The sequence below is a fragment of the Gigantopelta aegis genome, chromosome 6 (genome assembly GCF_016097555.1).
Source record: "Gigantopelta aegis isolate Gae_Host chromosome 6, Gae_host_genome, whole genome shotgun sequence".
Taxonomy (NCBI): Eukaryota; Metazoa; Mollusca; class Gastropoda; order Neomphalida; family Peltospiridae; genus Gigantopelta; species Gigantopelta aegis.
Genome location: NC_054704.1, coordinates 83,503,329 through 83,520,134, shown reverse-complemented (window position 1 = coordinate 83,520,134; position 16,806 = coordinate 83,503,329). Strand labels below are relative to the sequence as shown.

Below are 16,806 nucleotides of genomic sequence, written 5' to 3'. Positions count from 1 at the left end.
TCTATCTATCTATAGATTAAAATAAAGATGATGTTGCATGAGTTACAGTTTAAAAGTTAAATCACTAATAGTACTTTTGTATTAGTAATTTATTTTGGTGATATTAATTATTATTTGTTATACATTGTCTTAAACAATGGTTACATAGTTAATAACTGGATCGGCAAGTGGCCTCAGATTACAGTTATCTTCCCATTTGGAACCCGAAATTTTTTCCGCGCATGTAGTCTTCTGTTTGACTGTGATTATTTCATGGCAGACAGCTATGAAGTGGCAACTATTTGACTGAAGTGACTAGGGGGAGCATGTAGTTTGTAAACATGTGTAATTGTTGACACTGAAGACTTGTCTGTGGTAATTCCGCCCATGCAAAAGTAGTGCTTTTTGTGTAAAGTGGGTGTACTCTGGCCAGGTTTAGAGGGTGTGCTTGTTTAAACCAGTATGCTGGGAGAAAGAGCTGAACAGCAGAGGTTGTCCTTTTTAGGGTATGTGTCCTCCAGGCAGGCAAAGGTACATATAAAAATCCACAGGCCTGCTGATATTAATAAAAATGTTATAGCCAATAAGGCTATATAGAAACATATAGCGAAATTAATTGTGAACTGTTGCCAAGTGCATGATACTTGGGGACTCAGTCTGTTGTGTGAATTTCATCTAGTCCTATCTGTTCAATCCAAGCCGGGTACATATTAATTTTGTAAATACATTCTCCAATCACTAACAACTAATAACTAACCCACTGTCCTGGACAGCCGAAAAAGCTACGGTGTGTGTCCAGGACAACGTGCTTGAACCGAAAATAAATTATAATGAAATGTAAATACTTTTCATAGTTCTTTTAATTTGTATCATGGGTGAACGAGTTTCGGTGAGCATAAGCACTTGGTTCTAAAGCATATCAATATTTATAAACATACAGTTGTTATCCAAATAGCTACCGTTTTATTATTATTTCTACGCTTCAAATGAACACTAAACTGGCCGGTAAGTAGCTACGTTTACCGTACGTCTGTCAAAAACTGTAGCATGCATTAGCAGTAAATATTGTTAACTACGTAACCTGTTTCGATGCGTGAAACGTTTAATGCTATAGCTTACAGCAATAATTTTCAACACAAAACTTTTCAGTGTTTTATCAAAGTAGTTATTCGTGTGAATTGATGGGCTTAAGGGTTAGCGTTTAGGGTTCGTGTTAGGGTTTGTGTTAGGGTCTGGCCAGGTTTAGAGGGTGTGCTTGTTTAAACCAGTATGCTGGGAGAAAGAGCTGAACAGCAGAGGTTGTCCTTTTTAGGGTATGTGTCCTCCAGGCAGGCAAAGGTACATATAAAAATCCACAGGCCTGCTGATATTAATAAAAATGTTATAGCCAATAAGGCTATATAGAAACATATAGCGAAATTAATTGTGAACTGTTGCCAAGTGCATGATACTTGGGGACTCAGTCTGTTGTGTGAATTTCATCTAGTCCTATCTGTTCAATCCAAGCCGGGTACATATTAATTTTGTAAATACATTCTCCAATCACTAACAACTAATAACTAACCCACTGTCCTGGACAGCCGAAAAAGCTACGGTGTGTGTCCAGGACAACGTGCTTGAACCGAAAATAAATTATAATGAAATGTAAATACTTTTCATAGTTCTTTTAATTTGTATCATGGGTGAACGAGTTTCGGTGAGCATAAGCACTTGGTTCTAAAGCATATCAATATTTATAAACATACAGTTGTTATCCAAATAGCTACCGTTTTATTATTATTTCTACGCTTCAAATGAACACTAAACTGGCCGGTAAGTAGCTACGTTTACCGTACGTCTGTCAAAAACTGTAGCATGCATTAGCAGTAAATATTGTTAACTACGTAACCTGTTTCGATGCGTGAAACGTTTAATGCTATAGCTTACAGCAATAATTTTCAACACAAAACTTTTCAGTGTTTTATCAAAGTAGTTATTCGTGTGAATTGATGGGCTTAAGGGTTAGCGTTTAGGGTTCGTGTTAGGGTTTGTGTTAGGGTTAGGCGTTGGGGAATAGGGTTAGGTTTAGGGGTTAGGGTTAGGGTTAGCTTTGGAGTTAGAGGTTAGAGTTAGATGCTAGGGTTAGCTTTGGGGTTAGGGTTAATGTTAACTCTGGGGTTAGGGTTAGGGTCAGAGTTAGGGTGGGGTTAGGGTTAACTTTGGGGTTAGGGTTAGGGTTAACTTTGGGGTTAGGGTTAGGGTCAGTTAGGGTGGGGGTTAGGGTTAACTTTGGGGTTAGGGTTAGGGTCAGTTAGGGTGGGGGTTAGGGTTAACTTTGGGGTTAGGGTTAGGGTCAGTTAGGGTGGGGGTTAGGGTTAACTTTGGGGTTAGGGTTAGTGTTAACTTTGGAGTAGGGTAAGGATTAGTGTTAGGGTCAGGGTTAGGGCTGGGTTAGTTAGGGTTAGGGTTAGCCCTAGGTTAGGGTTAGTGTTTAGGGTCAGGGTTGTGGTGAGGGTTAGGGTTAGAGTTAGATGCCAGGGTTAGGTTTGGGGTTATGATTCGGGGTTATAGTTAGCTTTGGGGTTAGGTTTTAGCTTTAGGTTTAGGGTTAACTATGGGTTTAGGGTTAGATTTAGGGTTAACTTTGGGATTAGGGTTAAATTTAGGGTTAACATTGGGATAAGGGTTAGATTTAGGGTTAACTTTGGGATTAGAGTTAGATTTAGGGTTAACTTTGGGATTAGGGTTAGATTTAGGGTTAACTTTGGGATTAGGGTTAGATTTAGGGTTAACTTTGGGACTAGGGTTTGATTTAGGGTTAACTTTGGGATTAAGGTTAGATTTAGGGTTAACTTTGGGATTAGGGTTAGATTTAGGGTTAACTTTGGGATTAGGTTAGATTTAGGGTTAACTTTGGGTTTAGGGTTAGATTTAGGGTTAACTTTGGGATTAGGGTTAGATTTAGGGTTAACTTTGGGATTAGGGTTAGATTTAGGGTTAACTTTGGGATTAGGGTTAGATTTAGGGTTAACTTTGGGGTTAGGGTTAGGGTTAGGGTCAGCGCTAGGGTGAGGGTTAGAGTTAGGGGTTAGAGTTAGGTGTTATGGTTAGGTTTTAAATTATGGTTAGGGGTTAGGTTAGCTTTTGGTATATTGTTTAGGGTTAGGGTTAGAGTTAAGGTTAGGTTTAGGGATTAGGGTTAGTGGTTTGGAGTTTGGGTTAGGGTTATGGATCGGTGTTATAAAATTTTACATTCTTGACTTTAGTTATGTGTCATCAGTGACTGGGTTATGATTTCCATCGATTTATGTCTTGATGAAAATAGACTAATTGACTTTTAGTGCAATACTTTTGTCTATGTGTATATTCAGTTGACATGTTTGTATATAATCATGTCAATGTCCACACAATGAAATATTACAGATAAGATAATCGTTCTATCAAAACATTTATTATAGTAATTCTTATCTATGATCGAACGTTTTATATATCTTATATTTTAAACAATGTAGAATATGTATGTATATCAGTCGTTACACAATAAATAATATCAAAATCCCTAACCCTAACCTTGAGAAACATTTGAGTATTTTGGAGGGAAAGGGTGATGGTGCTGTAGAATGTTATAATCCGAATAGACGGATAGAAAATTTGCGGATTTTTAAAAGTGATCCCGAATTTGGTTTATTTTATTTTATAGGTAAGTGGGAGTTGAAAACAATTGCCTTCCTCCACGTGTAATCATTCTGGAACCGTCCTTAACTCATTATAAATTGAATGTATTATTGATATGGCGTAAAACCGGTGTAACGTGATATTTTTAACCCCGTTGAATACTGACCCCCGGTGACTTCTTTTCCGTAGAAAAATTACTTTTACCGTCGAATTATGACCGGGGTCAAAATACCACATCACTCCAGTAAAGTGGTATTTTGACCCCCGTAGAATACTGACCCCATGTCACTCTTCTATGTAGAATACTGACCTTTTTGCAGTAGAAAACATACTTTTACCTTAGAATAGTAACCGCCTCAAATGTTATTTTCGTACACCTTACAACATCCATGGAATTTTCTGTTGTTCTTAAATTGGCTATATTTTTAGGGTTAATTTGGACACTCCATACTTTGTATGGTTAAACACCCCTGTAGTCTATAATTTTAAACGTTATAATCGCTTCTTCTATTATAGGTACTAGTGTAGAGTTTGTTGTACATTTAGTTTCTTGTTTGAAATAGTAAACATTTCACTTGTAGCCAAGTTAACTTTATTTCTGAGTTATAATAATTATCTGCATTTTGGTTCAGTATCCCACAACTTAACATAGTGAAATCTTACCCGAGACGGGTAAATGTTAACAGGGTGTTCTTTAACTATACACCATGACGGTATTTCTCAAATATATTTATAGAAATCCAATATCATCATGAGGGCGGGACGTAGCTCAGTGGTACAGCGCTCGCGTGATGCGCGATCGATCCCCGTCGGTGGGCCCATTGGGCTATTTCTCGTTCCAGCCAGTGCTCCAAAACTGGTGTAACAAAGGCCGTGGTATGTACTATCCTGTCTGTGGGATGGTGTATATAAAATATCCATTGCTGCTAATCGGAAAGAGTAGCCTATAAATTTACTACAGCAGGTTTCCTCTCTCAATATCTGTGTGTTCCTTAACCATATGTCCGACGCCATATAACCGTAAATACAATGTGTTGAGTGCGTCGTTAAATAAAACATTTCCATCCTTCCTAACTTACCAATACTCTTTTGTAATCGTTGGCACTGGCTGGAACGAGAAATAGCCCAATGGTCGAACCAACGGGGATCGATCCTAGATCGATTGCGCATCAGGCGAGCGCTGTACCATTGAACTACGCCCCGCCCCTGGGAAGTTAGGATTTTAAAATGTAGTTCTTCGTGCGAATTGATGGACTTAGTTTCCTTAGAATAACAGTGCGTAATTAATGTATTGGGCGATTTCATAAACTGTACAATAAACAGTACAATCGATGATGTTTTTGTTATAAATATAACACATGACTATTGAACGAATGAACGAATGCATGTCTAACGACACCCCCGCACAAAGATATATCTGCTATAGAATGTCAGACAATGGTAAAATAACATGAACTATTCAATTAAATGTATATACATGTATGTATTAAAAATTAATAATAATAATAAATAAATAAATAAATTTATCACCCCATTAATGATTGGTGTTTTCAACAAATTCATATAGAAATTTGGAATTTTAAAAATACATATACATGAATTACTGATTGCATTTTTAAAATTCCAAATTTCTACAAATATATACAATCAAAATCTGCTGCGACCATCGGCGGGTCTTATTAATACAAGTCTTAATAGTGGGGTGGTCCTTATACCGAATTACAAATATTCAGAATAATGATTGTTAGTAAATATTGATTGTGTATTTTACGTCCCACCCTCCTTCCCGAATGTCGTCAACAATGTCTCAGCTGACAAAACAAATAGGTCATTAAGGTGTATTGGCATTTGCATTAAATTGCAAGTGTCAAGTCTACTTGAGTTATTTGAAAGCTTGGTTGCGTTATATTTTTCTAATTATTATACAAAAGAGCCTAACAAACTGTCTGGATAAATAACAGCCTCCCGACGTGAAGGTAATACAAACGCGTAAAGTTTGGGTCATATTTCAGAAATGAACATTGACTTGCTAATTTGTAGATCAATTGTTTGCTGTTACAAAAAAAACCTAAAGTTGTCTTTTCAGCTGCATAAACTTAAGTCTATTGTTTGTCTTTTGTTTGGGAAACGCATTAATTTTAACACCATAGCGCGGACAATTAGATAATATTTTACCACATTATTTATGATTTATCGCTCGTGTTACATGACATATTGGCACATACCACGGACTATGATATAATATTTAACGTTTGGTAATAATGTCAACAGTTGGCCTCAATGAGAGTAGAAAGCATCTTGCCGCCACACAAACTACTCTTTTATGTGCACCCCCCCCCCCCCCCCACCCCCCACCCCCCCTGCTTCTGGGCTCCGTTTAAACAATAAGGTCACCTTACGTACATAGCTAAGATCGCTTCGTAAAACGGGTTCCAGACATCTATGCTTCTCGCAGACCGCAATTATCGCCATACCAGTCGTAGAGCACTACTTAAAACACTAAACAAGTCAACTGATTCACTAAGCGGATTCGATTCAACAACCCATTGCACATCAGGCGGACGCTGACAGCAGCAAACTATCAACAAAATATTAAAATAAAATTCAGATCTTTTAACCAAACTGTGCAAGATTATTTACTGTATCATTTTTTTTCTCTTTTTTTTCTCTACATATTCTGCAGGGTACTACGCTTGTGTTCCTTAGATACCATACACGTTTACGGGTTGTTTCAAATCGAATTTAACGAGCGAAAGTGCCCCAAAAGTTAATTGATATTTCAAAGGTGGCAATCGGTTTCCGTAGCGTTAGTTTCCGTAGCGTTTCGACATCTAGGTTATAGTGCATGGAACAGCCAAGCAGGTGCCATCTAATATTATGTAGGACGTATTTCACACAGTGTTTTCTCCAATGGATATATAAAAAAAACTCTCTTCTTTAAAATAAAATTATTATTTATTGGTGCATGTGGTTAATTTTGAACAGTATACTTGGGCAGCTTATCGGATGTTCTGTTTGGGTTATAACAATACGCTTCTTATCGACTATATGTGTGTACTGTGTCCAAACTGAACAAAAAGTCTTGGTTACTGAATACGATAAAGGGTCTTTAAATTTACTGAGTATCGAGTCTGTGAGAAGACAACACATTGCTTGAAATCTATGAGTTTTTACTAAACAAGATAATGAAAGGAGTTTCCAGTTTATGTGGTTTGTTTATCCTAACACTTGTAATCCAGTCCTGTACAAGGTATGTATATTTTCTAGCTCCACAGTAAGTTAATAATAATGGGCCGAATTTAAAAAACCTGTTTTGACAGTTGGTAGTTTGATACTAGCATATAACTACCAACTGTTACCAACACGCTTTGTACTAGCATAAAACTACCAACTGTTACCAACACGCTTTGTACTAGCATAAAACTACCAACTGTTACCAACACGCTTTGTACTAGCATAAAACTACCAACTGTTACCAACACGCTTTGTAAATTCGGCCCAATATGTTACGGGTTTCCTTAAAATATATTTTTAAAGTTGAAGACGTAATGTTGATAATACTGTGGAACTTATCTACGAAAGTCACGATTTAATCGTATCTGTAATTATGGCCTTTAAGAGATGTCCTTTCTGTTAAAGTGGCCTTTATAGGAAAGTTTTCCTTATGATATGCTATTCATAATAACCAGATATGAACATGTGGTTGTTAATATCAAGTGACCTTTACACAAAAGTAAAATTCATGCATTTGTGACTGGTTTGGACAAATTATTTTTATAAAAATGGTGGTTATGCAAGGTTATTTTTATAACTTTCCCACAGAAAGGATAGCACATACCACGGCCTTTGATATACCAGTAGTGGTGCACTGGCTGGAGCGAAAAATAGCCCAATTGGTCCACCGACGTGGATTGATCCCAGACCGACTGCGCATCAAGCGTGCGCTTTGCCACTGGGCTACGTCCCGCCCCTACAAATGTACGAGTGGATCAGAAACACACTGGACATACGGACACCGATGTAACGACACCACTAGAGCACATGGATTTTTTAATCATCGGTTATTGGATGTCAAACATTTGGTTCTTCTGATATATAGGAAACCCGCTACATTTTTCTGTTAGTAGCAAGGAATATTTTATATGCACCATCCCACAGACAGACACCGGCCTCGGTGGCGTCGTGGTTAGGCCATCGGTCAACAGGCTGGTAGGTACTGGGTTCGGATCCCAGTCGAGGCATGGGATTTTTAATCCAGATACCGACTCCAAACCCTGAGTGAGTGCTCCGCAAGGCTCAATGGGTAGGTGTAAACCACTTGCACCGACCAGTGATCCATAACTGGTTCAACAGAGGCCATGGTTTGTGCTATCCTGTCTGTGGGAAGCGCAAATAAAAGATCCCTTGCTGCTAATCGGAAAGAGTAGCCCATGTAGTGGCGACAGCGGGTTTCCTCTCAAAATATGTGTGGTCCTTAACCATATGTCTGACGCCATATAACCGTAAATAAAATGTGTTGAGTGCGTCGTTAAATAAAACATTTCTTTCTTTCTTTCATCCCACAGACAGGATAGCACATACCACGGCCTTTGATATATCAGTCGTAGTGCACTGGTTTGAACGAGAAATAGCCCAATGGGACCACCAACGGGGATCGATCCCAAACCGACCGCGCATCAAGCGAGCGCTTTACCACTGGGCTACGTCCCCCCCCCCCCCCCAAAAAAAAAAAAAAAAAAAATGGCTATGCTAATCAGGAACATGTTTACAACAGCAGTAACTGTTTCTCGTTCCATCCAGTGCACTACAACTGGTATATCAAAGATCGTGGTATGTGTTATCCTGTCTGTGGGATAGTGCATATAAAAGATCCATTGCTACTATTAGAAAAATGTAGCGGGTTTCCTCTCTAAGACTATATGTTGCAATTAGTGAATGTTTGACATCCAATAGCTGATGATTAATAAATCAATGTTCTCCAGTGGTATCGTTAAACAAAACAAACTTTAAAAAAAAAATCATTAATATAGTAAATTATCTCGATAAAGGTGTAACAAAGACCATGGTATGTATTATCCTGTCTGTGCGATAATGCATATAAAAGATCCCTTGTTGCAAATTAATCGAAAAGAGTAGCCCATGTATCTAATTATCTCCTATCCTTAACCATATGTTTGACGCCATATTAAAAACGTAATTAAAATCTGTTGAATGGTGTCGTTAAATAAACAACATTTTTCTTTCTTTCATTATTTCGATACAAGCATTTTGTGATGTCATTGCAATGATTGCATATAATGGACATTTTGTGATGTCATTGCAATGATTGCATATAATGGACATTTTGTGATATTATTGCAATGATTGCATATAATGAAAATGCACCTTTAATATCATTATTATATTTTTCCATTTCGCAGTCATGTTATTCAACGACGCGGAGCACTGTCCTATATCGTCCACAAGGGATGTCTCTATCTTTCGCAGTAAGTGGACTTTTATTAGCACTCGGCATGAGATGCTTGGGTCGAATGTTCAAATCCCCTCGGTGGAGTTCCATTCTCAGTTTTTCCGCCCAACCAATGCCCTACAACTGGTATATTAAAGACCGTAGCTTATGCTGTTCTGTCTGTAGGATAATGCATGTAAAATATTCTTTGATGCTAATGGGGAAAATGTAGCGGGTTTCCGCTGAAGACTATGAGAGGGTGTAATATACGGGGCCTTTATAGCTTTCTGTTACTGTTACAGTGTATGTTAATCTAGAAGGGGTGAGGTTCTGTTGGAATTCTGCATTACACGTGAGAATAACAATATAAATGTTTTATTAATATTGTAAAAATAAATGCCGGTAGTACATAATCCAATCTGATTACAAAGTAGCTCTACTGGTCTACCAGTAGATGTAACAGCATTGCGTGGATTCCCATGTCCATGTGACATTTCATCTATAAATAATAATTTAAATATCGACCAATCACACTTCGCCTTTTATAGCGTTGTTTGGGAGCATACACATTTTTAAAATATCGGTCAAGACTATTTATGCAATAGGCGAACTTGTTGGTCTAATTCAAAATTAAAAAACGGGGGTGGAGTGCAGTAATAAACTCTGGATTGTATGCTAGTATAAATAGATTTGATGGCTATATCATCACAGGTTGTTTTGTTTTTTGTCTTGAAACGACAGTTCAACATTAAATTTTTATATTGAAATTAGTTTTCGGCATACTTCGTAATTCACCTGAATCACTTCGTATACCCTCGGCATAATTCCGAATGTTTTCATATTCTTTTCAAATCACTGGCATGATTTTGCAAGTAAGGTTTTGATTGGTCGAATGAAAGGTCAACTGGACATGAGCTCCAACGGGGTGCTGTTAGATCCACAGGTAATAGTAATTAACCAGTGGCGTTAATTTTAATTAGATTGTACATAATCGAAATAATTTAAATTACTGCATATTTTAAAATATGCTTCCGGTTTATTTATTTGTTTGTTTGATGTTAATCAAAGATGACTTTGTGTTTTATGAGTGAAAACTATAATTATACCCGCTGAGATATAGAGGTTGATACGTGTGTTTAGCTATGTGAAGGACTACCACCCTATTCGGTACATGTATTTAGTTGTCGTTGTCACTGTGTTTAGCTATGTGAAGCACCACCACCCTATTCGGTACATGTATTTAGTTGTCGTTGTCACTGTGTTTAGCTATGTGAAGCACCACCACCCTATTCGGTACATGTATTTAGTTATCGTTGTCACTGTGTTTAGCTATGTGAAGCACCACCACCCTATTCGGTACATGTATTTAGTTATCGTTGTCACTGTGTTTAGCTATGTGAAGCACCACCACCCTATTCGGTACATGTATTTAGTTATCGTTGTCACTGTGTTTAGCTATGTGAAGCACCACCACCCTATTCGGTACATGTATTTAGTTATCGTTGTCACTGTGTTTAGCTATGTGAAGCACCACCACCCTATTCGGTACATGTATTTAGTTATCGTTGTCACTGTGTTTAGCTATGTGAAGCACCACCGCCCTATTGAAGGACCACCGCCCTATTCGGTACATGTATTTAGTTGTCTTTGTCACTGTGTTTAGCTATGTGAAGGACCACCGCCCTATTCGGTACATGTATTTAGTTGTCATTGTCACTGTGTTTAGCTATGTGAAGGACCACCGCCCTATTCGGTGCATGTATTTAGTTGTCGTTGTCACTGTGTTTAGCTATGTGAAGGACCACCGCCCTATTCGGTACATGTATTTAGTTATCGTTGTCACTGTGTTTAACTATGTGAAGGACCACCGCCCTATTCGGTACATGTATTTAGTTATCGTTGTCATTATGTTGAAGGGGCGGGACGTAGCCAAGTGGTAAAGCGCTTGCTTGATGCGCGGTCGGTCTAAGATCGATCCCCGCTGGTGGGCACACTGGGCTATTTCTCGTTCCAGTAAGTGCACCACGACTGGCACAACAAAGGCCGTGTTCTGTGCTATCCTGTCTGTGGGTTAGTCCATATAAAAGATGCCTCTCTAAGACTATTTGTCAGAATTACCAAATGTTTGACATCCAATAGCCGATGATTCATAGATCAATGTGCTCTAATGGTGTCGCTAAATAAAAAAAAACCTTCTTTTGTGTGTGTTGAAGCTATGTGAAGGACAACTACCCCGTTCTGGAACCGACCCACGACACCTCAGTGGCTGGCGTCACGAACTGGGTGGACTGGGCCAGGGACGTCGCCGACGCCTCGTATCTGCCCACCGAGCTGCTGCAGGGACTCGTCAAGTGTGGGAGGGGATACACGTTCTTCGCGTTCAATGCGCCGCAGAGACTAATACACGAACACGGCCTTGATCCCACACAGCTCATTCCTGGAAAATAGCTGTTAGTGTAATCGTGATTCCTGGAAAACAGAGCTCTGTTAGTGTGATAGTGATTTCTGCAAAACAGCGGTTAGTATAACTATGATTTCAGGTAAATAGCTTTTTCTGGGAAACTGAGCTTTGTTAGTAAAATCATGATTTATTGGAAACATAGCTCTGTTAATTAAATAATAATTTCTGTAAAACCGCTGTTTAAAATGATTCCTGGTAAATAACTTTATGTGTAATAATGATTCCTGGAAAAATAAATGTCAATGTAATAATGATTCCTTGGAAATAATTGTTAGTGTAACAATGATTCCTGAAAAATAGCTGTTAGTGTAACAATGATTCCAGGTAAATAGCTGTTAGTCTAATAATGATTTCTTTAAAATAGCTGTTAGTGTAATAATGATTCCTGGAAAATAACTGTTAGTGTAACAATGATTCCTGGGAAACGACTGTTAGTGTAATAATGATTCTTGGAAAAGAGCTGTTAATGTAATGATTCCTGGAAATTAGAGGTTAATGTACTAATAGTGTAACCATGTGTTATTATTCAATAAAGAGCTAACTTTATTACTTGTGATTGTGATTATTTTCTAACGTATTCAATAAAGGTTCGAGCAGTTCATACACATCGGCTATCTGGGACGTCTGTCTAAGACAGAGATTAGTCGTTGACAAGAGACATATTCGAGTAATTAGAAGACGTATACGAAGACATGCACATACACGCACATTTGGTTCAAAAGATAAAACAGACCCTCTTGAGACTTGAACGAGAGGCCTTCTGGATTCGCACATTACAGACCAAACACAAACCCATTTGGACTCCATGTAGAGTTTGAATCTGCAAACTGTTTTGAAGAAAACTTCACGTCTAGTTACTGCATACAGAAAAAAAGTGCAAGTCTCAAGGATATCATTGTCTTCAAACTATTACATACAATATACAGATATTCATACATCAATACATACTAGCCAGTGCCTAGCCAGTGCCAGGTCTGCCCACTGTTTCATGCACGTAAGTGGGATTGACCGCGTAGCTTGTAGGCCACATGCATATGGTTGAGTTAAAGACCATTCTATTTAAGGATGGCTCGATAGCTCAGAACGTATCGTGGCAAGTCTGAAAGTTGCGGGCAATTCGGCACCACAGGTTCGAGTCCCAGCAACGGCATGAGATAATTAATTAGTGAGGCCAGAAAGGATTTTATCTCACCTGCCAGTGCTTTCTACAATCCATCCAATTGGTTTAGGAACAGAGGACCAGCAAAGTCGTAGTAAATTTAGTCAGGTTTGTCTATAGTTGAATGTGAATGTCCTTAACAGTCTACATCAGAACCATCCACCAAATAAAATCTTCTGTATCTATCTATCTATCTATATATATATATATATATATATATATATATATATATATATATATATATATATATATATCATAATCAGTTTGGTAAACATATAGATAAGATAATCAGTTGATACATTCCAAACACTCTACTGGCAATTTCATGTGCATTAAAAGCATATTTAGCGTAAACTTCACATTTGTGAAACTTTGCAATTGCCGCTTTTATTTGTGAAGAAACCTTACAAATAATAACAAACATGTTATAATTGTTAGTTTAATTCATTGACACACATGGTAAACTGGTAGTTTAATTCAATGACAAACATGTTACAATAGTTTGTTTCAATAAACATGCTATAACTGATGTTGTATTTCAACGACAAATAGTTTGTGTTAATAACTGGTAGTTTACGTCAATGACAAACATGTTACAATATTTTGTTTCAACTGATAGTTTAGTTCAATGACAGACATGTTACAATAGTTTGTTTTAACAAACATGGTAGAACTGATAGTTTAATTCAGTGAAAAACAAATTAACATATTGCAATAATTTGTTTTAACAATTTGTAGTTTAATTCAAGGACAAACATGTTTCAATAGTTTGTTTTAACAACTGACAGTAGATACTTCAATGACAGACATGTCACAATCATTTGTTTTAACAAACATGTTACAACTTATAGTTTACTTCAATGGCAAACATGTTACAATAGTTTGTTTAATTAAACAGGATACAACTATAGTTTACTTCAATCACACAAATGTTACAACTTATAGTTTACTTCAATGGCAATAGTTTGTTTCAATAAACATGTTACGACTCATAGTTTATTTCAATGACAAAGATGTTACAATAGTTTGTTTTAACAACTAATAATTTACTTCGATGACAAACATGTTACAATAGTTTGTTTTAATAAACATGTTACGACTCATAGTTTATTTCAATGACAAAGATGTTACAGGTAGTACTAAATCAAATAACTTCCGGCTGGGTCAAAGTTTGAGGTGCACCCAACTTTTGATAGAGAAGTGAACGCCACAAGTCCTGTGATTGGTTATAAATGTGAGTGTATTGGTTGTAAAAAAATAATAGTTTCATCAGGGTAAAAAAAATATGCAATTTTATTTCATCTAGTACCAATGTGTCAAGTAGCCTTGTGCCTGAAACATGTATGGGGTACCTGTAAAAAAAAGTACTCGAATTTTGTGCGGAACTAGGGTAGTCATAGACGCTACCCGTTATCTCAGAAACGAGCAGCTGACCCCCAATTTTTTCTCATTCACTTTAACTGTGAGGGGTGGTAGTATTTATATCCATGGCGTTTATGTCGACTGATACGCTGCAGGTAGGAGTTTTAGCCACATATGTTACTATTGTCGTCTATGGGATTTGATTTGGTAATATACACCCTAGAATAGTTTGTTTTAACAACTATTAGTTTACTTCGATGACAAACATGTTATAACTTATAGTTTACCTCAGTGACAAATATGTTATAACTTATAGTTTTAATTCATTGACAAATATGTTACAATCGTTTATTTTAACAAACATGTTACAACTGATATTTTACTTCAATGACAGACATGATACATCTTATAGTTTACTTCAGTGACAAACATGTCACAATAGTTTGTTTCAATAAACATGTCACAACTCATAGTTATTTCAATGACACACGTTACAATAGTTTGTTTCAATAAACATGTCACAACTCATAGTTTACTTCAATGACACATATGTTACAATATCTTGTTTCAATAAACATGTCACAACTCATAGTTTACTTCAATGACACACGTTACAATAGTTTGTTTCAATAAACATGTCACAACACATAGTTATTTCAATGACACACGTTACAATAGTTTGTATCAATAAACATGTCACAACTCATAGTTTACTTCAATAACACACATGTTACAATAGCTTGTTTCAATAAAAATGTCACAACTCATAGTTTACTTCAATGACAAACATGTTACAATAGCTTGTTTCAATAAACATGTCACAACTCATAGTTTACTTCAATGACACACGTTACAATAGCTTGTTTCAATACACATGTCACAACTCATAGTTTACTTCAATGACAAACATGTCACAATAGTTTGTTTTAATAAACATGTCACAACTCATAGTTTACTTCAATGACACACATGTTACAATAGTTTGTTTCAATAAACATGTCACTCTTCATAGTTTACTTCAGTGATAAACATGTTACAATAGTTTGTTTCAATAAACATGTCACAACTCATAGTTTACTTCAGTGACAAACATGTTACAATAGCTTGTTTCAATAAACATGCTACAACTTATAGTTTATTTCAATGACAAACATGTCACAATAGTTTGTTTCAATAAACATGTCACTCTTCATAGTTTACTTCAGTGATAACAATAGCTTGTTTCAATAAACATGATACAACTCATAGTTTACTTCAGTGACAAACATGTTACAATAGCTTGTTTCAATAAACATGATACAACTCATAGTTTACTTCAGTGACAAACATGTTACAATAGCTTGTTTCAATAAACATGATACAACTCATAGTTTACTTCAGTGACAAACATGTTACAATAGCTTGTTTCAATAAACATGATACAACTTATAGTTTACTTCAATAACAAACATGTTACAACTGAAAATCTACTTCAAAGACAGACATGTTACAACAGTTTGTTTTAATAAACATGTTATAACGTATAGTTTACCTCAATGATAAATATATTATAACTTAAAGTTTAATTCAATGCAAAATATGTTACAATCGTTTGTTTTAACAAATATGTTACAACTGATATTTTACTTCAATGACAGACATGTTACAATAGTTCGTTTCAATAAACATGCTACAACTTATAGTTTACTTCAATGACAGACATGTCACAATAGTTTGTTTTAAAAACTGATATATTACACCAATAACATATGTTACGATATTTTGTTTCATAAGCATATTGCAAGTGATACTTTGCATGTACTTCAATGACAAACATGCTATGACTGACAAACAGTTTATTTTAATAAATATGTTACAACTAATAAATTACTTTATTCACCAGAACACATTAAAAAAAATTCAACAAATAGTCTACTTAAATCACAGTGCTTAAAGTTTTCTTGTCTGACACAGATGTTTTGATATAATTCATAGTTGTATTTTATTTCTAAGTATATATTTGTATAAAATACAGAAACAAAGTATCTAAACTATAATGCAAACGATATGAGAAAAGCAAAACTATTCTAAAATGCGCATATTTTGAAAGTTGCACAGGTCATATAGTTATAATTTTTGTAATTTGAATAACGATTATATCAGATGATCGTAATCAAACTTTGATTCTCATATATTAACAAAACTTCATATATATGTGTAAAATGTTTATGATGAACTAGAAAAATTAAAAACTAGCAACTGACCTTGCGTATCTCGAGGGAGGCAGAATATATGGGAGAGGGATGAATAGTGTGACTCTTGATATGGCTAACATGTTGTATTTGACCCAGCTAGTCCAGCACAGATGTTAGTTGTTGAGGAGAGAGAAATCGGCGTAGAGGTCTTCTTATATTCCCCCAATGAGCTGTGAATTCATTTTGGTTTTGAGCCAATTTACAGAGATATGAACTAAACTTGTTTTAAATTATGCTTGCTGTCCTAGACATGCGTATCGTTTACTTAGGCTATCGGTTCAAACAAAAGATGAGTGATTAGTTGTAGTTGGTATAGTATATTTAATATGTACACCTCACCACTGAGAAGTACGTGTCATCTAACCCTGGATGGGGCCCAATACCTTTGCAAAGCTTTCTGGTATGTTACGAAGAAGGAAGGAAATGTTTTATTTAACGACGCACTCAACACATTTTATTTACGGTTATATGGCGTCAGACATATGGTTAAGGACCACACACACACACA

At 36.3% G+C, this 16,806-nt stretch overlaps 1 protein-coding gene across 1 annotated transcript; it reads left to right on the top strand.

Moving 5' to 3' along the window:
* Nucleotides 1-6,716: 6,716 nt before the first annotated feature.
* LOC121376322 lies at nt 6,717-12,089 on the top strand. Its single transcript, XM_041504163.1, has 3 exons — nt 6,717-6,883; nt 9,054-9,119; nt 11,296-12,089. The coding sequence occupies exons 1-3, from the start codon at nt 6,819-6,821 to the stop codon at nt 11,528-11,530; spliced, it is 366 nt and encodes a 121-aa protein (XP_041360097.1). The 5' UTR covers nt 6,717-6,818; the 3' UTR covers nt 11,531-12,089.
* The last annotated feature ends 4,717 nt before the right edge of the window (nt 12,090-16,806 follow it).